At 41.6% G+C, this 26,657-nt stretch overlaps 1 protein-coding gene across 12 annotated transcripts in view; it reads left to right on the forward strand.

The window, feature by feature from the left end:
• LOC138638065 (latent-transforming growth factor beta-binding protein 4-like) overlaps positions 1-26,657 on the forward strand; it is a 385,781-nt gene that overhangs the window by 130,618 nt on the left and 228,506 nt on the right. For all 12 annotated transcript variants that reach the window (XM_069727038.1, XM_069727040.1, XM_069727039.1 and 9 more), the window contains 3 exons: positions 5,912-6,103; positions 10,008-10,181; positions 16,451-16,561. In XM_069727038.1, the coding sequence (XP_069583139.1) occupies positions 6,079-6,103; positions 10,008-10,181; positions 16,451-16,561 (310 nt within the window). In that variant the 5' untranslated portion in view covers positions 5,912-6,078. The remainder of the gene's footprint in view (positions 1-5,911; positions 6,104-10,007; positions 10,182-16,450; positions 16,562-26,657) is intronic.

Below are 26,657 nucleotides of genomic sequence, written 5' to 3' on the forward strand. Positions count from 1 at the left end.
TACGGATTACACACGGACAAGCAGTGTGACTTGCGAGAAATACGCAGCGCTGTTAGAGAGAAAAGCCGGTAATTCAGTGCGGTGTACAGTAAAATCACACTGACAGCTTACAGTAGAATAGGTAGAATAAATGTGTACACATAGAATAGGTATATATATATATATATATATGTCAGTGAGACACATATATGTATATATATTAATATTTATTCCAGCGCTATACAGCTTGAAAGCCGGTAATTCAATTACCGGCTTTTTCTTTCTCCTTCCTAAACCCGACATGATTTGAGACATGGTTTACATACAGTAAACCATGTCTTCTCTCCATTTTTTTTGCAGATTCCACACTACTAATGTCAGTAGAGTGTATCTGCAAAATTTGGCCGTTCTAGCTCTTAAAATAAAGGGTTAAATGGCGGAAAAAATTGGCGTGGGCTCCCGCGCAATTTTCTCCGCCAGAGTAGTAAACCCAGTGACTGAGGGCAGATATTAATAGCCTGGAGAGGGTCCATGGTTATTGGCCCCCCCCTGGCTAAAAATATCTGCCCCCAGCCACCCCAGAAAAGGCACATCTGGAAGATGCGCCTATTCTGGCACTTGGCCACTCTCTTCCCATTCCCGTGTAGCGGTGGGATATGGGGTAATGAAGGGTTAATGCCACCTTGCTATTATAAGGTGACATTAAGCCTAATTAATAATGGAGAGGCGTCAATTATGACACCTATCCATTATTAATCCAATTGTAGTAAAGGGTTAAATAAAACACAAACACATTATTTAAAATTATTTTAATGAAATAAAAACAATGGTTGTTGGAGTATTTTATTCTACGCACAATCCAGTCACTGAAGACCCTCGTTCTGTGAAAGAAAAAACATAATAAACCAACAATATACTTACCCTCCGCAGATCTGTAACGTCCAACGATGTAAATCCTTCTGAAGGGGTTAAAACATTTTGCAGCAAGGAGCTTTGCTAATGCAATGCTACTCCTCGCTGCAAAACCCCGGGGAATGAGTCTAAATATAGATCAATGAGCTATATTTAGCTTCATTTGCGGTGAGGCGCCCTCTGCTGGATGTTCATAGATCGTGGGAACTTACCTAGAAAGCCTGGGAGTTTTCTAGGAAAGTTCCCAAGATCTATGAACATCCAGCAGAGGGCGCCTCACCGCAAATGAAGCTAAATATAGCTCATTGATCTATATTTAGACTCATTCCCCGGGGTTTTGCAGCGAGGAGTAGCATTGCATTAGCAAAGCTCCTTGCTGCAAAAGGTTTTAACCCCTTCAGAAGGATTTACATCGTTGGACGTTACAGATCTGTGGAGGGTAAGTATATTGTTGGTTTATTATGTTTTTTCTTTCACAGAACGAGGGTCTTCAGTGACTGGATTGGGCGTAGAATAAAATACTCCAACAACCATTGTTTTTATTTCATTAAAATAATTTTAAATAATGTGTTTGTGTTTTATTTAACCCTTTACTACAATTGGATTAATAATGGATAGGTGTCATAATTGACGCCTCTCCATTATTAATTAGGCTTAATGTCACCTTACAATAGCAAGGTGGCATTAACCCTTCATTACCCCATATCCCACCGCTACACGAGAATGGGAAGAGAGTGGCCAAGTGCCAGAATAGGCGCATCTTCCAGATGTGCCTTTTCTGGGGTGGCTGGGGGCAGATATTTTTAGCCAGGGGGGGGCCAATAACCATGGACCCTCTCCAGGCTATTAATATCTGCCCTCAGTCACTGGCTTTACTACTCTGGCGGAGAAAATTGCGCGGGAGCCCACGCCAATTTTTTCCGCCATTTAACCCTTTATTTTAAGAGCTAGAACGGCCAAATTTTGCAGATACACTCTACTGACATTAGTAGTGTGGAATCTGCAAAAAAAATGGAGAGAAGACATGGTTTACTGTATGTAAACCATGTCTCAAATCATGTCGGGTTTTAGGAAGGAGAAAGAAAAAGCCGGTAATTGAATTACCGGCTTTCAAGCTGTATAGCGCTGGAAAAAATATTAATATATATACATATATGTGTCTACTGACATATATATATATATATATATATATACAGTATATATATATATTTTTTTCTTTTTGGGACACATGGATCATTTCTATAGCGGTATGTTGGTTTTGCAAGCCTGTGAGAAAACCACGCAGTACGGATGCCATACGGATTACATACGGAGGATGCCATGCGCAAAAAACGCTGACACACCCTGCCTACGGAGGAGCTACGGACCACTATTTTCGGGACATTTCAGCGTATTACGGCCGTAATATACGGACCGTATTTTCATACGCTGAGTGTGAAGCCGGCCTTATAGTAAAGAAGCTGCAGCAGCAGACAGTTATGGAGCTTTGGGAGGGATGCAGTGGGAGCAATAGACGCACATACAGTGCCTGCAGGCCTTGCACTGATGTGGATATGCCGTGCCCTACCTACCTAGCGCTGCAATATTGGGACCCACGAATTAGCCCTAAAAAGGACTGTTGGTTTCTCAGGAGTTGTGGATTTAACAGTTGCAGACCTACACTAACTCTAGAAACCACGATTCTGACCCTATCTCGGCACCAGCTCTCCCTACTGTCCCTGAATCCGGAGCAGAATGCAGCGAGCAGAGCGGCGCCAGGTCTCTTATACTCAGGATGATGCTGTGCGGCCAAGCCAATCACTGCACAACCACAACAAAGATGGCTGCAGCGTTTCATGGCCTGGCAGACAATCCCTGCATCATGATTGGGTCCCTAAAGTTCACCAAAAATGTTGGGTGGAGACACCACTTACTGCCGAATAATCCTCGAAATGCTTGGTGCTCGCAAAGTACACCAAGCATAGTGATACTCGGGTGAATAACGAGCAGTGGCGAGCACGTTTGCTCATCACTAATTAAAATATATAAAAAGGCCACATATTTGCCAGTGTGGTATTTCCGTGACAGCCCTCATATACTTGCAAGCTCCAAGTTTGGGCATTGTAGGCCGGTGTACCATTGTTTTTGCTGTCTGATGCTCTAATTATATTTAGCACTATTTAGCATAAATTTTTTTAAAAAGGGCACATATTTGCCAGTGTGGTATTTCCGTGACAGCCTTCATATATCTGCAGCGCCCCAGAGACCTGGTCGTTGCAGTATGACGCTCTGCCACTAAGGGGAGTGATGGTACGTCTGATGGCACTAAAGGAGTTCTCCTGACCAGGTATCACCAGAACACATTACACTTCACACTCCGGCCACTAGGGGGAGAAAAAGGCTTTATTTATTGGGCCACTCCTCACACTGGTAAAACTAGGGGTTGGGGAGGAAGTTAGTCAGAAGCTGACTGGGTTGGATTCGGGCAACATCCCGTGGCAGGGGGTGTTGCAGGGAGAAGACACAGGGGGGTCCCTGTCAGGCGTGGGAACCAGGCAGGTGCCTAGCGAACAGAGCAGAACGTTATGGAACCGCGCCTGCACACCCCACGGCGGTATCCAAGAGAGAGACACGAAGGGAAGGATATAGTAGAACAGTGTAAACGAGATCAAGCACAAAGGAGTACCAGTAGGAGTCGTGCCGTGAGACCGAGGCAACATCCTACTGAGGCGCGTAGCCGGTGGCCGGAACACCGCGGGAGTAACTGACTCTAGGCCTTACTTCGAACTCCGCAGGACAGTTAATCATAGGTTGGCTGTCTACCTTACTACACCTACGAAGACATAGGGGGCAACGCGTGGAGAGGGGCGTCTCTAGGGTCCCGGAAGAGCTCCGAGCCTTCCCGTCATATGGGTGCATCCTAGCCATAACATTCCTGGGGGACGAGAAACTAGTAACATCTGGAACCAAAGAGAAAGAGAGCTGTAGAGAATGAACGAACGAGAACAGCAGTTGTGAGGACTATTCCGAATGCTCAGCAGGGTAGGACTACAACACACAGGCGCTATTGGTAGGCAACGATTTCCATCTGCGCAGGAAACTCTGAATGTGCCCATTGGACCGGCCGGTCTCAGATAGCCCTGTTAAGCGTGCTCTGGATTGAGGATCCTGAAGTCTTCAGTAAAGAGGTAAAGAGACTGCAACCCTGTGTCCTCGTTATTCATCGCGCCTCGCACCACGCATCTCACCATCACCTTTCATTGGGCGCCCCTTAGAAGGGTCACGGACCGGATCTAGCCACCGTGACGACCCCAATACAGAGACTCAGGGGCCCGGTATCGAGAACCCGTGGCCCTGTGTCTGGGGGCGGTAAATATATACGTGCTCCAAGTTTGGTCATTGTAGGCCGGTGGACCACTTTTTTTTGCTGTCTGTTACTCTAATTATATACAGCACTATTTGGCTTAAAACAATATAAAAAGGTCACATATTTGCCAGCGTGGTATTTCCGTGACAGCACTCATGTATATGTGTGCTCCAAGTTTGGGCATTGTAGGCCGGTGTGCCACTTTTTTTTGCTGTCTGTTACTCTAATTATATACACCAGAATTTCGCTTAAAAAATATAAAAAGGCAATATATTTGCCAGTGTGGTATTTCCGTGACAGCCCTCATATGTCTGCATGCTCCAAGTTTGGGCATTGTAGGCCGATGCACCACTGTTTTTGCTGTCTGTTCCTGTAATTATATACTGCACTATTTAGCATAAAAATATATTAAAAAGGCCACATATTTGCCAGTGTGGTATTTCCGTGACAGCCCTCATGTACGGTATATATATATAGGGCAGCACGGTGGCATAGTAGTTAGCACTGCAGCCTTGCAGTGCTGGGGTCCTGGGTTCTAATCCCACCCAGGACAACATCTGCAAAGAGTTTGTATGTTCTCTCCGTGTTTGCGTGGGTTTCCTCTGGGCACTCTGGTTTCCCCCCACATTCCAAAGACATACAGATAGGGATTCTAGATTGTGAGCCCCATCGGGGACAGTGATGATAATGTGTGCAAAACTGTAAAGCGCTGCGGAATATGTTAGCGCTATATAAAAAAAAAAAAAATAACGATATATATATGGAGGAAAGAGACATATATATATATATATATATATATTAGATTTATATCAGCTGCTCTTAAGTTTTTAACAGATCGGGTGATGCTCAGGTGATTTGCACTCACAGTGACCCAATCTGTGTAAAAGTTCAAGCTGCCGCATAAATCTACAGTGTCTCAGAGACTGCAGATACAACATAAGAATCCAGCCAGGGCTTATCAGGAGAGGAGCAGCATCCTGCCACCTCCTCCCTGCACAGTGCAGACACCTCCGGCTGTACAGGCAGAAGTGTGAGCTGTTACTTACAGCACTGTGTCCCCTGTCCTGCTCCTCTCTGGATGGAGGACCCAGCGCCATGGTCCTGACTTCTCTGCAGCAGACACGTTCACTGAGTGTGCAATGTGGGCATGTCTGCTGGACACAGGTGCAGTGTCGGCACTGGGGGGCATAACTTCACTGCCTTTCTCCAGCCACTAGCTGAGGTAGAGCAAGGAGATTGTATCTCCCTGCTCTACGACGGAGCTAATTAAGTATAGTGTAGCTCCGGGTGGGCCCCTGTGAGTGGTGGTCCGCACCCTCTTCCCCCCTGGTAACTACGCTACTGTTTGAAATAGATTACTCTGTTTGCAGTCACTCTATATAATATATGAGTTTCACTTTTTGAATTGAAGAACTGAAATAAATTTACTTTTTGATGATATTCTAATTTTGTTAGAAGCACCTGTATAAAAAACATTGCGATACCAGAGTTTTGCCAATCAATCTGGATTATGGGGACAATAACTAAGACTTTAATCAATATATGCTTTGAACAGTGTTGTGCTTGGTAGTCTTGCATGCATACTGTATACTGCCATAAGACTGCTACTCCAATCATCAGAACGGGAGACCTCTACACTATGAAGCATTTCATTTGTTTTTTATCCTTTTATAGCTTTTATAAATTCTATTATAATGTACCTTTGTGTACAGCCACATAGCCGACACCTGCCATTAACAATGATATAGCTCCTGCAACATCAACTGGATGTAGAAATGTGAAATTGTGAGAACACCACTCTAAAAGAGACATAAAAGTATATCTATTTGGAATAAAGGGTTATGGTAAAGTATTATTTAACACAAGGTGAGTAAGTTGAATCAAAACTTAAATTAATCTATACTGAAGAGCCTCATGCATCTTTTATTTATTTTTTATTTCACAGCTTGCTCATGAATCCATAGAAAACAGAGCAATAGCGAGAGCGAGCTCACAGCCTTTGACAGAACATTGAGGGTATGTGCATACATTCCGGATTATTCATAGATTTTTTGCTTTTTTTGCGCTTTTTTTTGCGGTATTCAGTGGCAAAAACGCATAAAAAAAGCATACATTATGCATCCCATCATTTTCAATGTATTCCGCAATTTTTGTGCACATGTTTCAGACTTTTCTGCAAAAAAAATGCATGTGGAAAAATAAGCAGCATGTTCATTATTTTGCGGATTTTTTGCGGATTTCCCACTATGTTATTGAATTGGGAAGCTCCGGAAAAAAACACGAAAAATCTGCACAAAATCCATGCAAAAAACGCGACAAAACCGCAAGTAAAATGCAGAAAAAACGTGTGCGGATTTTATGCGGAAAATCTCCCGTTTTGCTCAGGAAATTTCCGCATAAAATACTGATGTGTGCACATACCCTTAATGCAATATATAACTTATTTTTTTTACTTATAATAAAAATGAGATTTCCAACACAAATTTTGAAAGTTTAATATAGCAGTGTGAATGAGGACTAACACATATACTGTAGTTTCTTACTTGTCTTTGTACAGATTTTTTTGTTTTAACCACAAAGCACAACAATGTTCATCAAGTCCAAAAAAAGAAGAAACAAAGTATACCCGCACTGCTGTCATTCGCGATCACCTATCGGCGTGCTACAATGTGCTGTACCAGCCCCTATACCTCCTACTCAATGCATGGGCATAAGGGGTGCTCAACCAAAAAGATATATAATTCAAAAGCAAAAGAAAAAAAGTGGTTAGCACTCACCAAACCCGATACTGTAAAAAGTCTTTATTTTGACATGGACATGGACAGTGAGAACATGATGTCCGAAGGATGACAGCTGTTTCGTGCTACATGCGCTTCCACAGATCCCGATCGGGATCTGTGGGAGCGCATGTAGCGCGAAACAGCTGTCATCCTTCGGACATCATGTTCTCCCTGTCCATGTCCATGTCAAAATAAAGACTTTTTACAGTATCGGGTTTGGTGAGTGTTAACCACTTTTTTTCTTTTGCTTTTGGACAACAATGTTCATACACTGAAGCAATCAAACCTACAAAAGTCCTTACTGTCAATGAAAAGATTCAATAGTTTTACAAGCCCGAGCAGTTCCTGGTTGTGTGATGAAATTAATTTGTGGAATTTTCTTACATGTGAAATAATTTAATTTTTTGATAACTTATCTTCCTTGTTTTATTTCTGCAGAGACTTTCCAGAAACAGCATAGGTTGATGGAGCGATTTTGAAGAATGAAAGGCAAAAAAAATTGTTATAGACTAAAATACAGTTTGTTTTATTATGCAACTTTGTATCAAATTCAATGTCAATAAATAACTAAAACACCAAGGTTCAGTGTGGTTTATAAGCTTTTTTGGCTTTACTTCTTTTTAAGACTATGTGACATATACTGTACTTTTAATACAAACGCTATAAGCCTAGCTCAACACTATTTTTGTTTTTACTGCTTAATAATAAAGTAAATACGAAAATCTGATAAACTGAACAGATACAATAGTTTCTGTAGTAACAAGTTTATCTGTGGATACATGTGTTCATATATATATATATATATATATATATATATATATATATACATACAATGGCATGCAAATGTTTGGGCACCCCTGATCAAAATTACTGTTATTGTGAATAGTTAAGCAGGTTGAAGATAAAATGATCTCTAAAAATTTTAAAGTTATGGATGACACATTTCCTTTCTATTTTAGGCAATATGTAAATATATATTTTCATCTTTTACATTTTAAAAAAGTCTTTCAATTCCTGTTTGAGGGATTTTCATCTATTCTCCCTTGGAAAATTCTTCCAGTTCTGTGAGATTACTAGGTCATCTTCCCTGAGGAAGCGATAACTATTGAACGCGAAACGCGCGTTGGGGTCGGTGACCGGGATCCAGACGGGACCTCCACTCTATTCCACATGGGTAATTAAATCTCCTGCATTTTTTGCATCATATGCACATGAGCTTACGGCCACCGTTATAATATTTATCTATGCGCTTATACCATTAAGCCTGGCTGACTGGATATTAGTAAATACCCTTATGTGCATGTGCTGGCAGCATGCCTGTTACAAGTTTTGAGCTGACAAACTATTGTGTTACTGTCTCGGTCTGTGATTCATGGTCTCTATTGTACCAATGGATTTAGTCACAAATCTGTCACTTTTATTTATATGGTAATATTATGTTTATGATTATGTGCCTTCAATAAAGTTTATATAATTCTTTGTTAATTTTGCTGGCTACTTTTTAACTCATGGTTCTCCTATTTTTGCTATTTGGTTGAGTCGCCATTTTATGTTGTTATTTAAGGCTGATGTTTATTTATGTATAAGATTTTCAATGATGTTCAGATCAGTGAACTGTGAGGCCCATTGTAATACTTTCAGATTGCGGCTTGAGGTAGTCTATTGTGGATTTTGACGTGTGTTTAGGATCATTTTCCATTTGTAGAAGGCATCCTCTTTTCAGCTTCAGCTTTTTTACAGGTGTTGTTATGTTGGCATTAAGAATTTGTTGAAATTTCAATTAATCCATTCTCCTCTCTACCAGTAAAGTGTTCCCTGTGCCATTGGTTGCAGCACAACCACAAAGCATGATTGATCCAACCCAATGGCACGATGCTGTTTTCCTGAAATTCGGAGTCCTTTTTTCTCTATTGTTGTATAAACTGAGAGAAATAATCCACAGTAGTCTCCCTCCACCATTTGTACCACAGAAAATCTGCAATAATAGCAAATAAAAGTGGCTTTTAAAACGTAACTTTTACTAGTCAATTCCTTAAAAGAAGGTCTATACCCTAAATACGATTCTGTGAACCAATACACCAGCACACAAATAGTAATAATAATACTAATAATCTTCATTTATAAAATAAATTGATGCTTCAACTTCCTGTTTGGGGAGAATAACCAATGATTTAAATCCCTGTTTGGGAAGAAATAGTGTTTATGACATCTGTCACACCATATGAAATAATTACGTGAGCCAGCACAAAACCCAAATCCCCATCATGGGAAAATTCAAATTGAGCTAATTTTTATAAACATTGTTAACACAAATGCAAGTTGCAATAAAATGGAACAATCTCAGAGGTTGTTGGCTTTCATTTCTCCTTTAGCTGCAACTTCAAGGAGAGGAGGTCCCAGTATTGTCCCTGTCAGTCCCTGTTGTCTAGGCTGATCCTGGCACATCAAAACTCTCACCCTTACAAGGGCAGTCCACAGCTAGCACTGACACTAGCCAGCCTTGGACTATCCCTGTGTGCCTTCCGACTGGTTTCCTCAACACCTTGATTCATCAGAGGAATGATACATGTATTCCTTATCAGGAGTAGCCGGGCAGCACATCCCTTCACCAGGCATATCAAAGAGGCAATGGCCATTGAACCATTTTCCATTTTGTAATTGTATAAATGTAAAAAATATATATATTTTTTTTGCCTAAAATATAAATGAAATGTGTGATCTCTAATTTTAGGCCTTTTAAAGAGATTATTTTACTTTTAACTTGCTTAACTGTTCACAATAACAGTAATTTTAACCAGGGGTGCCAATCTTTTACTTGCCACTGTACATTATATATATATATATATATATATATATATATATATATACAGTATATTCAAAACATTTTTATCGTCATATGTCTCTGTGTACATAAATATATTAAATATATTACAGCTACCTCGGCATTTATGATCAGAGTTTGATAATTTTATGTGTCAAAACCAAAACAGATGAGTCAACTGAAGGGATATCTAGCACAGAAATGGCGTGGAGCACTATGATGACTTCTGCAAAATCGGCTATGGGATCTGAGAACACCACTGCAATGACTACAACCCCAAATCACACAGCAACTTCAAATTATGTCAACATTACTACTTTTGATCCAAGTTCAAGATTTATAGGTAAGCCTTAGGCTACGTTCACATTAGCGTTCCGCTAATGTGCGTCGCTGTTGCGTCGGCGACGCAGCGGCGACGCGCCCCTATGTTTAACATGGGGGACGCGTGCGTTTTTTTTGTTGCGTTTTCCGACACGTGCGTCGTTTCCGACGCTAGCGTTGGACGCAAGTAAATGCAACAAGTTACTTTTTTCGTGCGTCCGATTTTTGTCAAAAAACGACGCACGCGTCGCAAAACGCAGAGTTTTTGCGTGCGTTTGCGCGCATTTTTTTGTGCGTCGTGCGTTGCGTCACCGACGCAGCGGCGCGCAATGCTAATGTGAACGTAGCCTTAATGATCCATTAACTTTTCAATAACTAATGTCCAGTAGAATAACAAACATTAGATCTAAGCATCGTACAAATGTATATATAACAGAATAAGATGATATTCTAATACAAAGTATTGCCATGTTATGTAACATTACTTTTCTCAATTGAATATGTGTAGGCAATGTAGTAAAATTGTATGCTGACACAAGTAATTTCTCATTAAGTGTCTGGTTCTGGAGTATTAGAAATGTGTTGGTTTTTTTTAGGTAGGACAATCAGCTATGAAGAATTGTTTCTATTGCCCGGCCCTGTTTTAAAAAAATATTATCGATGTGGGCAAATTTTGTGAGATGTAGTTAAAAGCAAGATGGTTCTATGTAGTACTTAAGGTTTAATTAATTTCTTTATTATTATTATTATTATTATTATTATTATTATTATCATATTATCCTTAATCCTTGCAAGGTTATTAATCTATGTTATATACTCCATTACCTTATCTTTTTAGTCTTGTTACCAAACTCCAAGCTGGAAGGACAGCATAAATTGCAATATTCACCACTGACGGCAGATGGTTTGAATATAGTGAATACACCAACACCCCCAATCAAAGAACTCAAGATGCAATGCTGACACACTGCTGCTGGAGATAAATTATGGTTCTATGAACCCCTGTGATAGTTTAAAAATTATTAATATAAGGCCAAGGTCACATTAGCCTATAGTCATCCATGTAGTATAGTGCACTCCCCATAGTCCTCAGCAGATGCTCCCTCCTTCATCATTGCTTTCAACTGTATTGGCATCCAGGTTACAGTCAAAAGTAGCGCATCTGCTGGTGCACACCTCAGAGCACAGGACCCGAGGTGACCAAACTCCCGCTTCCCCCAGTGGCTACTCTGCTGGCTCATGACTATTTTATTATACTTCCAATATTAATTTCATTATACTAATACCATAGTTCAGAGATTCTTTACATTCAGATCTCTACCCAACCCTCTATGCATTGATCGATATAATCATCCATGTCACTTATAGGGTAGGGATAATCGTTATTGTCTGGGCTGGTAATAGTGCTTTATGCATTACGTCTATCCCTGCAGTGTCCTCTAAAGGCGATGGGATTGTGTGTGACACAAGGATTCGAAGCGTTTAGGCGGAGTTACAGGTCTGTGCTCACTGCTGCCTTGCAGCCCTGCAGATGGCATAATGGGAAATGTAGTAAGAAGAAAGAAAAGGAATCTGAAGAGGAGGTGATAAATATGACAACAGATCTGGTGCCAGGACACAGGAAGCCAAGCAAAAAGGCAAAAAACAAAATGGAACTTGACTGAAAAGGTATATGAGGATTAGGGATATTATCTTTAACCCCTTTCTGACGGTAGGCGTAATAGTATGCCCACGTCAGTATTCCTCCCTTTGATGTGGGCTCCGGCGCTGTGCCCACATCTTTCCCAGAATATGTCAGCTGTATTGAATAGGTGACATGTGCCTCTAACAGCTGCGGTTGGAATCGTAATCTACTCGCAGCTGTTAACCCGTTAAATGCTGCTGTCAATCTCTGACAGCGGCATTTAATTTGAGCTTTCCCGTAAATATCACCCATTGATGACCCTGCCACTTGATTGCGGATCGCCGATGGTTTGGCATGACAACCAGAGGTCTCCAGTAGACGTCAATGGTTGTCATAGCCAGATTGCTATGATCATGCTATGATCCTGTGGTTGGCACTCATAGTAAGTGACTATTTCTGCTACACACAGGTGATCTGATCATCACCTGTATGTAGCAGAGCCTATCAAAGTACTGCTACTTCTAGTCTCCCATGAAAAAGTAAGAAAAGTTTTTAAAAATATAAAAAATATAAAAAATGTAAAAGCTCAAATCACCCACTTTCACCCCATTCAAAATAAAACAATAAAAAAAATTATACACATATTTGGTAGTGCCGTGTTCAGAATCACCTGATCTATCAATATAAAAAAATAATTAACCCGGTAGCTAAACGGCATAACAAGAAAAAAAATTCAAAACATCAGAATTACCTTTTTTTGGTCGCTGCTACATTGCAATAAAATGCAATAATAGGTGTTCAAAAGATCATATCTACACCAATAAAAACATCAGCTCGGCACACTAAAAATAAGCCCTCGCCCAGCTCAAGATCATTATAAATAGAGACGCTACGGGTCTTGGAAAATGTCGCCATTTTAATTTTTTTTACCAAAGTTTTTTAAATAAATAAATAAAAAAGAACCTAGACATGTTTGGTGTCTATGAACTTGTAATGACCTGGATAATCATAATGACAGGTCAGTTTTAGCATTTAGTGAACATGGTGAAAAAAACTGAGGAATTGCACTTTTTTTGCAATTTACCCGCACTTGGAATTTTTTTTCCCATTTTCCAGTACACCACATGTTAAAACCAATGGTGTTGTTCAAAAGTACAACTTGTCCATCAAAAATCAAGCCCTCATGGCCATTTTGACCAAAAAATAAAAAAGTAATGCCACTGAGAAAAGGACAAGACGGGGGTGGAGGGCACCATCAACAATAAGATGACAAGGGGGTTCTACCCAGGGTATGCCCATATTGAATTAGACTAAAAAAGAAGAAGAAAGAGACATACCAAAAACTGGGAAGCACCCTAAATATGTAATATATCACTTAATATTTTTATATATTGTTTAGAGTCCAAAAAACACACAACAACAATAGATTAAAAACATTAAAAACAATAAACAAACAACCCCATTAAGACACATAAATCAAGTGTCAATGAAAATGGTATTGCAGTACTCAAATGAATATGCTCAAGACAAATGCTTATACAAATGGCAGATGGACATTGTGAGAAAACAATCCATGACAGAAATATATAAAGTGCATTACAGGCCACATATATTAGACAAGTGCTGGTCACATAGATGTTTACTATATTGAACGACCTGCTATAATTGAAAATCTGCTTGCCAAATAAATCGTACAAATTCCCTAAGTAGGCGCAGATAATGATACACTATTAAGAATAGAGTCCTATAACAAGCCTATTCCAGCAGAATCAATTATTATTATGCGGGTATGTTCAAGGGTTTAAAAGTCACTCAGACAAACAGTGTAATCCAAAATGACCGGCCGGATTACTCTAAATGGCATAAACATCATAGTTATATAGACAGGCAAATGGCATATGTGACCCAGAATGGAGTAATATACCAAGAAATAAATTACCCTATATCCCCATAACTAATTCACATGCACCAAAATAATTTAAGCATTAAAGGAGATATCCATAATTGGAGTATCATGAATGCATGCCCAGAAAGTATGCATACCAAATGAGAGGTCCGGAGAGGGTCAGAGACCCAACGTGTGTCGCCACAGCAGTGGCATCATCAGGGTAAGAGTGGTCTCTGAATATAAAAGGCCTGGTCAGCCTGGGAAGAGCAGATGGTGCCAGAACCTTCACCAGGACAGGTTGTATGCCTGCAAGGTGGGCTTGCAGTCACCATTGCCACAGAAAAGACTGAGAGCAGTCAGATGCCAGCAAAGGCCTGAGTTGTAAGGTAGATCCAAGCCAGGTCTGAAGGACGCCACGGCCAAGTTACTGGGACATGCTTGGAGAGCGAGACAGGCAAGATGTTGTGAGCCAGTGAGCGAGATTTGGACAACTCCATTTGAGGACTGGGATCCAGACTATGCTTGTCAAGTACTGAAGATCAAAGCAATGCCAATCAAGACCCAGAACCCAGACGACTCCAGTCAAGAGTCGAGGACCAGCCCCTCACTTTATCAGACAATTGAGACCCCTGTCAGCGATGAAAAACTGAAGACACCACAAGAATACATGACCAGAGACTTTCTCCTCAGCTGTTGATCGGAGGACGCGAGAGAGCAGGGTCATTGCTTTCAACACAGGCTCACGGTACCGGGTATGGGCAGGAGGAGGCTGCGGTTGAGACAGGTCCTGGCTGACGATAAGTGTTATTAGACTTTGTCAGGGCCCGGGAAGCACCAAGGTTGTCCTAGACACTGTTCCTGCTAAATACATTGTTTGCCCACTTCATGGTTAGTCCAAGGTTGGACTGTAGACCCCGAACTGATCTCGAGGACATATCTCTTGTAATATGCTACCTAATATAACTCTATGCATATAATTGCCTGTTGACTGTAAATGATACTGTGAATATTGTTCTTGTGCGATTTATCTGTGATAATAATCTTTCCCGCATTTAACCCTGTTAAGTGAACATGCTAGAAGTATGCAAATTGCCTCTTCAGAGAGAAAGAGGACTTGAACTCTATAGCTCCACCTCTTGTGAGTAGAGATCCTATAAGTCACAATCAACCCTTTAACGAGTCTTGCAATGAGGTCAGGCATACCACTCAACTTGGGTAGGATGTAGATTTGCTACTGTCATGTGTTGACATGTACCCCCTCTAGTTGTTCATAAAGAAGAGGTGCAAAAGAAACTCCAGACAGTGATTTGTATAAGTCACAAAGAATTTGACAATCTTAGACTACATTGTATAATGCTCTGTGCTGAGCAATCCATTGATGGGGGAATGGGGGTTGATGTCTTTATTCCCCAAAACAGTATTGAGTATTGAGATTTACTCCTTGACATATCAATTTACTTCAGTTAGTCAAATAGAGTTCAAAGAATGAACATTAGGAGACGGTTTGGCTTGCTCAGTTTTTTTGTGCAAGACTCCAAACAACCAAAACACTGGTGTGGCGCTTTCATCTCAAGAACTTCCAGAAATTTTAACAAACTGTAAATTGCAAAAGTGCTTGTTTTTCCAACCACTATCTAACAATGACGTCATTGAAGATGAGAATAACTGTAAGTTGGCTACACTGCACAGATAATCCAAAGTAATGACTATTTTCCATTTTCATATTGGGTAACTATCCAGTAAAGATATAATTTTCTTACATAACATAATGCCACCTGGTGCCCTAAGTGTTTGACAATGTGCATGTTCATATAAAAAGTTGGGTGCTGCTGGACACACATGCTCAGTCACTTAGCTCATAGCCAACTCTCAGCATTATCATTTTCTTTTTAGTGAAGGCTAGCCAATAAAAATAGGTTCCAGGACAGATAGGTGTTGCTTTCAATAGGATTTTGTTAAGATAAAATTCTAAAATATAGAATGAGCTCTCCAAGTTATTTAATTTTGAATGTCATTCTGCAGCTTGCCACTGCATGTGCTATGCTGCATAGAAGCCGTAGAAGCTAAAGTGTAATACATTTTTAATTAACATCCTTTACAAAAGTTTATTTTTTCGGGAGGGTGCAAACATTTGCATTGTATAAATCGCTCCATCCTATACAGGACTTCATAGCCATATTGCACTATAGCCATTAGGTAGTGGTTGTGGGACAATGCTGAAGTTTAGAGAATATAAGGGAGTTGAATGGTTGAAGACAAAAGATTTCCTCTGCCCTGGCTCAGCATACACTCTTTTCATCTATAACATCCAGAACGAACTGCAGAAAAGAAGACGGCCACGTGAATCTAAAAAAAAAAATAGCAGATAAATATATGTTAGGTGCAAAAACTTTTTTGAGGGATAAACTAACATATTACTCTACAAATGATGCTCTACCAGGGCGTTATGTATCAAGACAAGATTCAATTTCTTTGCATTTTTTAAATCAAAAAGCTAAGGGCAAGACAAAAAAAAATCTAATTTTTTAAACAATATTTGTTACAGAAAGCCAACACTATACCTAGCTCCTCTTCTCAACAGAATTAGGTTATGAAATTGTGGATTACAAAATCAATAAATATTTTTATGATTTTTTCAAATTTTCCTTTTATGTTTATAGCAGAAAAATAGTCACATTCATTTATTGGTTAAAGTATTTTAAATTTTTTTGTTTGTTTTAGAACCTGCCTCCAAATTAATTATTATCATTGCATGATATCTCGTTTTTATTTTTATTAGTGTCCACTACTGCTGAGATACAAGGATGCATGAATAGTTCCTGCTCACCAGATGCTGACTGTTATATCACACAAGAAAGCTACATCTGTACCTGTAAAGATGGATTTTTGGGTAAGAGGATATGTAATATTCTGTCATGATAATTTGTGATAGTTTTGGTCTTATTGTAACACTTGCATTTCTGGAATGGCCCTGATCCAAGAAATAAGTATAAGAAGTATATGGTATTTTTATTTACATGGGCAACTTATGAATTTTGGAAGAGGTTGTCCAAGTAGTCTGTACAATCCCTTTAAATCCAAGCATCAGAAATGGGTCATGTAATAGCTTTGAGGAGCAGCTCCTTTTGTAGTACATGTATTGGCCATTTTAATGTTATATAATGCTTGATTATTGTGATTTAAAGTGAGGGTTGAATGTAGAATATTTTAATGAAAAGGTAATGAGCAGAAAAAGAGAGTTAGTCAACTCGTCTGAATAGTTTTTTTTTAATTACTGTAATCCTCTTTATTGCATTATTCTTAAACCTTGATAGTCCCCATACAAGTTTTGAATTTAAAAAAATAAAACATAATTTTCCTAAAGTGGAAGACATTATCAGTAAGGCCAAACAATCAAAATTTCAAAGGGATAAAATATGGATTATCTATATGATAAAGTATATATTTGATAGAAGAAATATTACAAAACTGAAGACATTCATTCTATTTCAAAAGAAAGGTAGTACAAAAAAAACGCACACAGCACAATTGGGCAAATAGAAAAGAACATGCTACTGTAAATTAGGAAGTGTTTGGCACTACTCAGTACTTGATTGAACATCCTGATGCTCAAGACGTTTGGTACCCATTGAGTATCTGGGTACTCTGGCACCATGCTCTATTCACCACCCATATGTTTTGTGGCTGATTTTCTGCCACTAGACATGATTGCATTTTATGGCAATTTACTGTAATGCCGAAGCCACTGTTAGTGGCTGGCCACATGCTGTCATCAGGTCTATATACAGTGGGTACGGAAAGTATTCATACCCCTTTAAATTTTCCACTCTTTGTTTCATTGCAGCCATTTGATAAATTCAAAAAAAAGTTAATTTTTTTTCTCATTAATGTACACTCTGCACCCCATCTTGAGTGGAAAAAACATAAATGTAGTAATTTTTGCTAATTTATTAAAAAAGAAAAACTGAAATATTACATGGTCATAAGTAATGAGATCATTTTCTCAGTATTGAGTAGAAGCACCCTTTTGAGCTAATACAGCCATGAGTCTTCTTGGGAATGATTCAACCAGTTTTTCACACCTGGATTTGGGGATCCTCTGCCATTCTTCCTTGCAGATTCTCTCCAGTTCCATAAGGTTGGATGGTGAATTTTGGTGGACAGCCATTTTCAGGTCTCTCCAGAGATGCTCAATTTAGTTTATGTCAGGGCTCTGGCTGGGCCAGTCAAGAATGGTCACAGAATTGTTCTGAAGCCACTCCTTTGTTATTTTAGCTGTGTACTTAGGGTCATTGTCTTGCTGGAAGGTGAACCTTCGGCCACGTCTGAGGTCCAAAGCACTCTGGAAGAGGTTTTCATCCAGGATATCTTTGTATATGGCTGCATTCATGTTTCCTTCATTGACAACCAGTCTTCCTGTCCCTACAGCTGATAAACACCCCCATAGCATGATGCTGCCACTGCCATGTTTCATTGTTGGGATTGTATTGGGCAGATGATGAGCAGTGACCGATTTTCTCCGCACATACAGCTTAGAATTATCATTAGTGATGACGAGCGAAAATATACTCATTGCTCGGGTTTTTCCGAGCATGCTCGGGTGATCTCCGAGTATTTATGACTGTTCAGAGATTTAGTTTTCCTTGCCTCAGCTGGATGATTTATGGCTGTTAGACAGCCTGAGTACATGTGGGGGTTGCCTGGTTGCTAGGCAATCCCGACATGTAATCAAGATAGTAGCCGCAAATCATCTAGCTGCAGCAAGGAAAACTAAATCTCTGAGCAGTCATAAAAGCTCGGAGACCACCTGAGCGTGCTCTGGAAAACCCGAGCAATGAGTATACTCGCTCATTACTAATTATCACCAAAAAGGTCTATCTTCATCTCATCAGACCAGAGAATCTTATTTCTCATAGTCTTGGAGTCCTTCATGTGTTCTTTAGCAAACTCTATGCGGGCTTTCATATGTTTTGCATGGAGGAAAGGCTTCTGCTGGGCCACTCTGCCATAGAGGCCCGACTGGTGGAGGGCTACAGTGATAGTTGACTTTGTGGAACTTTCTCCTATCTTCCTACTGCATCTCTGGAGCTCAGCCACAGTGATCTTGGGGTTCTTCTTTACCTCTCTCACCAAGGTTCTTCTCCCATGATTGCTCAGTTTGGCTGGACAGCCAGGTCTAGGTAGACTTCTGGTGATCCCAAACTTCTTCCATTTAAGGATTATGGAGACCACTGTGCTCTTAGGAACCTTGAGTACTGCAGAAATTCTGTTGTAAACTTGGCCAGATCTGTGTCTTGCCACAATTCTGTTTTTGAGCTCCTTGGCAAATTCCTTTGACCTCATGCTTCTCATTTGGTTTTGGTCTTATATAGACAGGTGTGTGCCTTTCCAAATCACATTTTATCAGGTTAATTAAACACAGCTGGTCTCCAATGAAGGACTAGAACCATTTCAAGGAGGATCACAAGGAAATGGACAGCATGTGACTTAAATATGAGTGTTTGAGCAAAGAGTCTGAATACTTATGACCCTGTGATATTTCAGTTTTTCTTTTTTATTAAATTTGCAAAAATTTCTACATTTCTGTTTTTTTTAGTCAAAATAGGGTGCAGAGTGTACATAAATGTGAAAAAAATGAACTTTATTTGAATTTACCAAATGGCTGCATTGAAACAAAGAGTGAAAGTTTAAAGGGATCTGATTATTTTCCGTACCCACTGTAAGACCCGGTGATGTCATACTCAGTGCATTGTACCTGGAAATAGCGTAGGGACAGTTTCTGCTGGAGAAGTGTGCCATAGCGTTGTAGTACCTGCTGGTACAACATTAATCCAACCGTCCTTTTCAGGGCTATTTCACTTTACTCTATAATAATATATATCGATATCTTCCCTCACATAATCTCCGGTCTTCCCAAGACCTCCTTCTCTCCTCCACACTTATTCGCTCCTCATCCAATCGCCTCCAAGACTTCTCCCGAATATCCCCCATGCTCTGGAACTCTTTGCCCCAACACGTCCGACTATCAACCACATTCGGATCCTTCAGATGGAGCCTGAAAACCCATCTCTTCAGGAAAGCCTACAGCCTGCACTGACCCCGCTGCCTCCTCATCACTACCGAAGCTACCGCCTCACCAACATCGGAGTTCCTGCAACCCTCGACCTATTGTCTCCTTCCCCATAATCCTGTAGAATGTAAGCCCGCAAGGGCAGGGTCCTCGCCCCTCTGTAACAGTCTGTCACTGTTAGTTTGTTTACTGTAAGTGATATCTGTAACTTGTATGTAACCCCTTCTCATGTGCAGTGTTGTGAATTCTGTGGCTGAGTTCACTTCTGTGGTCACAAGTGGTATTGCAGTCTCTGGGCTTCCTCCCTCAGGTGTTTTGGTGAGCTCGTTGGCTGCCTTGCTATTTAGCTCCACCTGAGTCTGTCTTCCTTGCTCCTTGTCAATGTTCCAGTGTTGGATCTGAGCTACTGCATCTTTCCTTGGGCCTGCTGCTCTGCTAGATAAGTGCTTCTAGTTTGTTTACTGTTTTTTCTGTCCAGCTTGCTATTAACTTTTGCTGGAAGCTCTGAGAAGCAAAGGGGTGCACCGCCGTGCTGTTAGTTCGGCACGGTGGGTCTTTTTTGCCCCTTTGCGTGGTTTTCGTTTTAGGGTTTTTTTGTAGACTGCATAGTTCTCTTTGCTATCCTCGCTCTGTCTAGAATATCGGGCCTCACTTTGCTGAATCTATTTCATTCCTACGTTTGTCTTTTCATCTTGCTAACAGTCATTATATGTGGGGGGCTGCCTATTCCTTTGGGGTATTTCTCTGAGGTAAGTCAGGCTTGTATTTCTATCTTCAGGCTAGTCAGCTCCTCAGGCAGTGCCGAGTTGCATAGGTAGTTGATAGGCGCAATCCACTGCTGCTTATAGTTGTGTGAGGATAGATCAGGTACTGCAGTCTACAGAGATTCCACGTCTCAGAGCTCGTCCTATTGTTTTTGGTTATTGCCAGATCTCTGTATGTGCGCTGATTACTGCACGCTGTGTTGCCTGATTGCCAGCCATAACAGTACAAGGAGCCCTCCAATGATTTCCAATAGAGGGAAAAAAGAAATCCTGACATCATTTTTTTTTCTTAGCTCTGTCTTCAGTCTTTTTTTTCCCCTAGACATTAGAGTGCTTCAGGACACAGCTGTGGACATGGATATTCAGGCTCTGTGCTCCTCAATGGATAATCTCGTTGTAAATGTACAAAAGATTCAAGATACTATTGATCAGAAATCGATGCTAGAACCAAGAATTCCGATTCCTGATTTGTTTTTTGGTGACAGAACTAAGTTCCTGAGCTTCAGAAATAATTGTAAGCTATTTTTGGCCTTGAAACCTCATTCTTCTGGTAATCCTATTCAACAGGTTTTGATTATTATTTCTTTTTTGCGCGGCGACCCACAGGACTGGGCGTTTTCTCTTGCACCAGGAGATTCTGCATTGAGTAATGTTGATGCATTTTTCCAGGCGCTGGGATTGCTTTACGATGAGCCTAATTCAGTGGATCAAGCTGAGAAAAATCTGCTGGCTTTATGCCAGGGTCAGGATGATGTAGAAGTATATTGTCAGAAATTTAGGAAATGGTCAGTACTCACTCTGTGGAATGAATCTGCACTAGCGGCTTTGTTCAGAAAGGGTCTCTCTGAAGCTCTTAAGGATGTAATGGTGGGATTTCCTATGCCTGCTGGTTTGAATGAGTCTATGTCCTTGGCCATTCAGATCGGTCGTCGCTTGCGCGAGCGTAAATCTGTGCACCATCTGGCGGTATTGTCTGAGAGTAAGCCTGAGCCTATGCAGTGCGACAGGACTATGACTAAAGTAGAACGGCACGAACACAGACGTCTGAACAGACTGTGTTTCTATTGTGGTGATTCTACTCATGCTATTTCTAATTGTCCTAAACGCACTAGGCGGTTCGATAGCTCTGCCGTTATTGGTACTGTACAGTCCAAATTCCTTTTGTCCATTACCTTAATGTGCTCTTTGTCATCATATTCTGTCATGGCGTTTGTGGATTCAGGCGCTGCCCTGAATCTGATGGATTTGGATTATGCTAAACGTTGTGGATTTTTCTTGGAGCCTTTGCGGTGTCCTATTCCATTGAGAGGAATTGATGCTACACCTTTGGCCAAGAATAAGCCTCAGTACTGGGCCCAGCTGACCATGTGCATGGCTCCTGCACATCAGGAAGTTATTCGCTTTTTGGTACTGCATAATTTGCATGATGTGGTCGTGTTGGGGTTGCCATGGCTACAAACCCATAATCCAGTATTGGATTGGAACTCTATGTCGGTAACCAGCTGGGGTTGTCAGGGAGTACATGGTGATGTTCCATTTTTGTCTATTTCGTCATCCATTCCTTCTGACATCCCAGAGTTCTTGTCGGACTTTCAGGATGTATTTGAAGAGTCCAAGTCTGATGCCCTACCTCCGCATAGGAATTGTGATTGTGCTATCGATTTGATTCCTGGTAGTAAATTCCCTAAGGGTCGTTTATTTAATTTGTCCGTACCTGAACACACCGCTATGCGCAGTTATGTGAAGGAGTCCCTGGAGAAGGGACATATTCGCCCATCGTCGTCACCATTGGGAGCAGGGTTCTTTTTTGTAGCCAAGAAGGATGGTTCGCTAAGACCGTGTATTGATTACCGCCTTCTTAATAAGATCACTGTTAAGTTTCAGTATCCCTTGCCATTGATTTCTGACTTGTTTGCTCGGATTAAGGGGGCTAGTTGGTTTACTAAGATTGATCTTCGTGGTGCGTATAATCTGGTGAGAATCAGGCAGGGAGATGAATGGAAAACGGCATTTAATACGCCCGAGGGTCATTTTGAGTATCTGGTGATGCCGTTCGGACTTGCCAATGCTCCATCTGTTTTTCAGTCTTTTATGCATGACATTTTCCGTGAGTATCTGGATAAATTCTTGATTGTTTACTTGGATGACATTTTGATCTTCTCAGATGATTGGGAGTCTCATGTGAAGCAAGTCAGAATGGTTTTCCAGGTACTGCGTGCTAATTCCTTGTTCGTGAAGGGATCAAAGTGTCTCTTCGGTGTGCAGAAAGTTTCATTTTTGGGGTTCATCTTTTCCCCTTCTACTATCGAGATGGATCCGGTTAAGGTTCAGGCCATCCAGGATTGGACTCAGCCGACATCTCTAAAAAGTCTGCAGAAATTCCTGGGCTTTGCTAATTTTTATCGTCGCTTCATCTGTAATTTTTCTAGCATTGCCAGACCATTGACCGATTTGACCAAGAAGGGTGCTGATTTGGTTAATTGGTCTTCTGCTGCTGTGGAAGCTTTTCAGGAGTTGAAGCGTCGTTTTTGCTGTGCCCCTGTGTTGTGTCAACCTGATGTTTCTCTTCCGTTCCAGGTCGAGGTTGATGCTTCTGAGATTGGTGCAGGGGCGGTTTTGTCACAGAGAGGTTCTGGTTGCTCAGTGTTCAAACCATGTGCTTTCTTTTCCAGGAAATTTTCTGCTGCTGAGCGTAATTATGATGTGGGCAACCGAGAGTTGCTGGCCATGAAGTGGGCATTCGAGGAGTGGCGTCATTGGCTTGAGGGTGCTAAGCATCGCGTGGTGGTTTTGACTGATCATAAGAACCTTACTTATCTTGAGTCTGCCAAGCGCTTGAATCCTAGACAGGCCCGTTGGTCGTTATTTTTTGCTCGTTTTGATTTTGTGATTTCATACCTTCCGGGCTCTAAAAATGTGAAGGCGGATGCTCTGTCTAGGAGTTTTGTGCCCGACTCTCCGGGGTTATCTGAGCCGGCGAGTATCCTCAAGGAAGGAGTCATTGTGTCTGCCATCTCCCCTGATTTGCGGAGAGTGTTGCAGAAATTTCAGGCTAATAAACCTGATCGTTGTCCGGCCGAGAAACTGTTCGTCCCTGATAGGTGGACTAGTAAAGTTATCTCTGAACTTCATTGTTCGGTGCTGGCCGGTCATCCAGGAATCTTTGGTACCAGGGAGTTGGTTGCTAGATCCTTCTGGTGGCCATCTCTGTCACGGGATGTGCGTGCTTTTGTGCAGTCCTGTGGAATTTGTGCTAGGGCTAAGCCCTGCTGTTCACGTGCCAGTGGGTTGCTTTTGCCCTTGCCGGTCCCGAAGAGGCCTTGGACACATATTTCGATGGATTTCATTTCTGACCTTCCCGTTTCTCAAAAATGTCGGTCATTTGGGTGGTCTGTGATCGCTTTTCTAAAATGGTCCATCTGGTGCCCTTGGTTAAATTGCTTTCCTCCTCTGATTTGGTGCCTTTGTTCTTCCAGCATGTGGTTCGTTTACATGGCATTCCTGAGAATATTGTTTCTGACAGAGGTTCCCAGTTTGTCTCGAGGTTCTGGCGAGCCTTTTGTGGTAGGATGGGCATTGACCTATCTTTTTCCTCGGCCTTCCATCCTCAGACTAATGGCCAGACCGAACGAACCAATCAGACCTTGGAAACATATCTGAGATGTTTTGTTTCCGCTGACCAGGATGATTGGGTGTCATTTTTGCCGTTGGCTGAGTTCGCCCTTAATAATCGGGCCAGCTCGGCTACCTTGGTCTCTCCATTTTTCTGCAATTCTGGGTTCCATCCTCGTTTCTCTTCAGGACAGGTTGAGTCTTCGGACTGTCCTGGTGTGGATTATGTGGTGGACAGGTTGCAGCAGATCTGGACTCAGGTAGTGGACAATTTGACCTTGTCCCAGGAGAAGGCTCAGCTTTTCGCTAATCGCAGACGCCGTGTGGGACCCCGACTTCGTGTTGGGGATCTGGTTTGGTTATCTTCTCGTCATATTCCTATGAAGGTTTCCTCTCCTAAATTTAAACCTCGTTTTATTGGTCCGTATAGGATTTCTGAGATTCTCAATCCGGTGTCTTTTCGTCTGACCCTCCCAGACTCCTTTTCCATACATAATGTATTCCATAGGTCGTTATTGAGGAGATACGTGGCACCTATGGTTCCATCTGTGGAGCCTCCTGCCCCTGTTTTGGTGGAGGGGGAATTGGAGTATATTGTGGAGAAGATTTTGGATTCTCGTGTCTCTAGACGGAAACTTCAGTATCTGGTCAAATGGAAGGGTTATGCTCAGGAAGATAATTCCTGGGTTTTTGCCTCTGATGTCCATGCCCCAGATCTTGTTCGTGCCTTTCATGTGGCTCATCCTGGTCGGCCTGGGGGTTCTGGTGAGGGTTCGGTGACCCCTCCTCAAGGGGGGGGTACTGTTGTGAATTCTGTGGCTGAGTTCACTTCTGTGGTCACAAGTGGTATTGCAGTCTCTGGGCTTCCTCCCTCAGGTGTTTTGGTGAGCTCGTTGGCTGCCTTGCTATTTAGCTCCACCTGAGTCTGTCTTCCTTGCTCCTTGTCAATGTTCCAGTGTTGGATCTGAGCTACTGCATCTTTCCTTGGGCCTGCTGCTCTGCTAGATAAGTGCTTCTAGTTTGTTTACTGTTTTTTCTGTCCAGCTTGCTATTAACTTTTGCTGGAAGCTCTGAGAAGCAAAGGGGTGCACCGCCGTGCTGTTAGTTCGGCACGGTGGGTCTTTTTTGCCCCTTTGCGTGGTTTTCGTTTTAGGGTTTTTTTGTAGACTGCATAGTTCTCTTTGCTATCCTCGCTCTGTCTAGAATATCGGGCCTCACTTTGCTGAATCTATTTCATTCCTACGTTTGTCTTTTCATCTTGCTAACAGTCATTATATGTGGGGGGCTGCCTATTCCTTTGGGGTATTTCTCTGAGGTAAGTCAGGCTTGTATTTCTATCTTCAGGCTAGTCAGCTCCTCAGGCAGTGCCGAGTTGCATAGGTAGTTGATAGGCGCAATCCACTGCTGCTTATAGTTGTGTGAGGATAGATCAGGTACTGCAGTCTACAGAGATTCCACGTCTCAGAGCTCGTCCTATTGTTTTTGGTTATTGCCAGATCTCTGTATGTGCGCTGATTACTGCACGCTGTGTTGCCTGATTGCCAGCCATAACAGTGCAGCACCATGGAATCTATGGTACTATATAAATAAATAATAATAATAATACCACTAGTTTAAGGTTAGAAGCTGGGGTACAGATTGTGTAGTAGAGGTATTTAAGCAGGGTTAATTGCATTACAGTCCTTAGTGCTGCTACATTAAACCAACAGTACTTTTCAGGGCTAATTCAATTAGATTCTATTCTATAATAATACTGCTCTTAGCTGTCATTAGTGTAAGGTTAGCTGCTTGAGAAATGTTAGCATATTAGAGGCATCTAGTCAGGGCTTACAGTCCTTGTTGGGGCTAATGTAGGAGAGTGGTGCACAGGAGATAAAACACTGCAATGCTGTGCTAGTGCTCTGAGTCAGGTGATGACAATGAAGTCAGCCTTTTATACAAAAGGCTAGTTCACCAAAATGGAAGGGGATTAGGCCCAAAGGAAGTGACAGTTGGTCCTGCTGTAGATCCAGCATCCATGACAGTTTACCGCAGTTGTGTGTACCAGCAAGGCCCTGACTAAGATGACGTGAACCACCAAAGACCAGAGCTACGCCAGTCAAGGTCCAGAGTTTACTTGTTGACACAGTCTAGCACCGGAGACTCGAATAACACTGGTCAAGTCTCCCAACCTGATCGATGTCGGTCAACAGTCGAGGACCAGCCCCCATCGATACAGACCAAAGAGACACTCATCTGTGGTCAAGTACCAAAGAAGCCCTGAGGATACCCAGCTAGAGACCCATGCTTGGGCTGGTGATTGGAGGAGAAGTGTAGGACTGGCCATGACTTTCAGCAGAGATTTATGGTACCCCGTGTGGGCAGAGGGAGGACTGCAGACAAGATGGAGTCGGGCTGACGGTAGAGTGGCCCAGAGAGAACTGGTAGACTTTGTTAGTAAAGCATTCGGCTACTGAGAAGGAGCAGCAGCCCTTATTGGGCCTGGAAGTTCTTAAAGACTGTTCCCTCCAAGTACAGCGTTTACCTCGCTCCTAATTAAA

This window comes from Ranitomeya imitator, chromosome 5, assembly GCF_032444005.1.
Source record: "Ranitomeya imitator isolate aRanImi1 chromosome 5, aRanImi1.pri, whole genome shotgun sequence".
NCBI classification, from domain to species: Eukaryota; Metazoa; Chordata; class Amphibia; order Anura; family Dendrobatidae; genus Ranitomeya; species Ranitomeya imitator.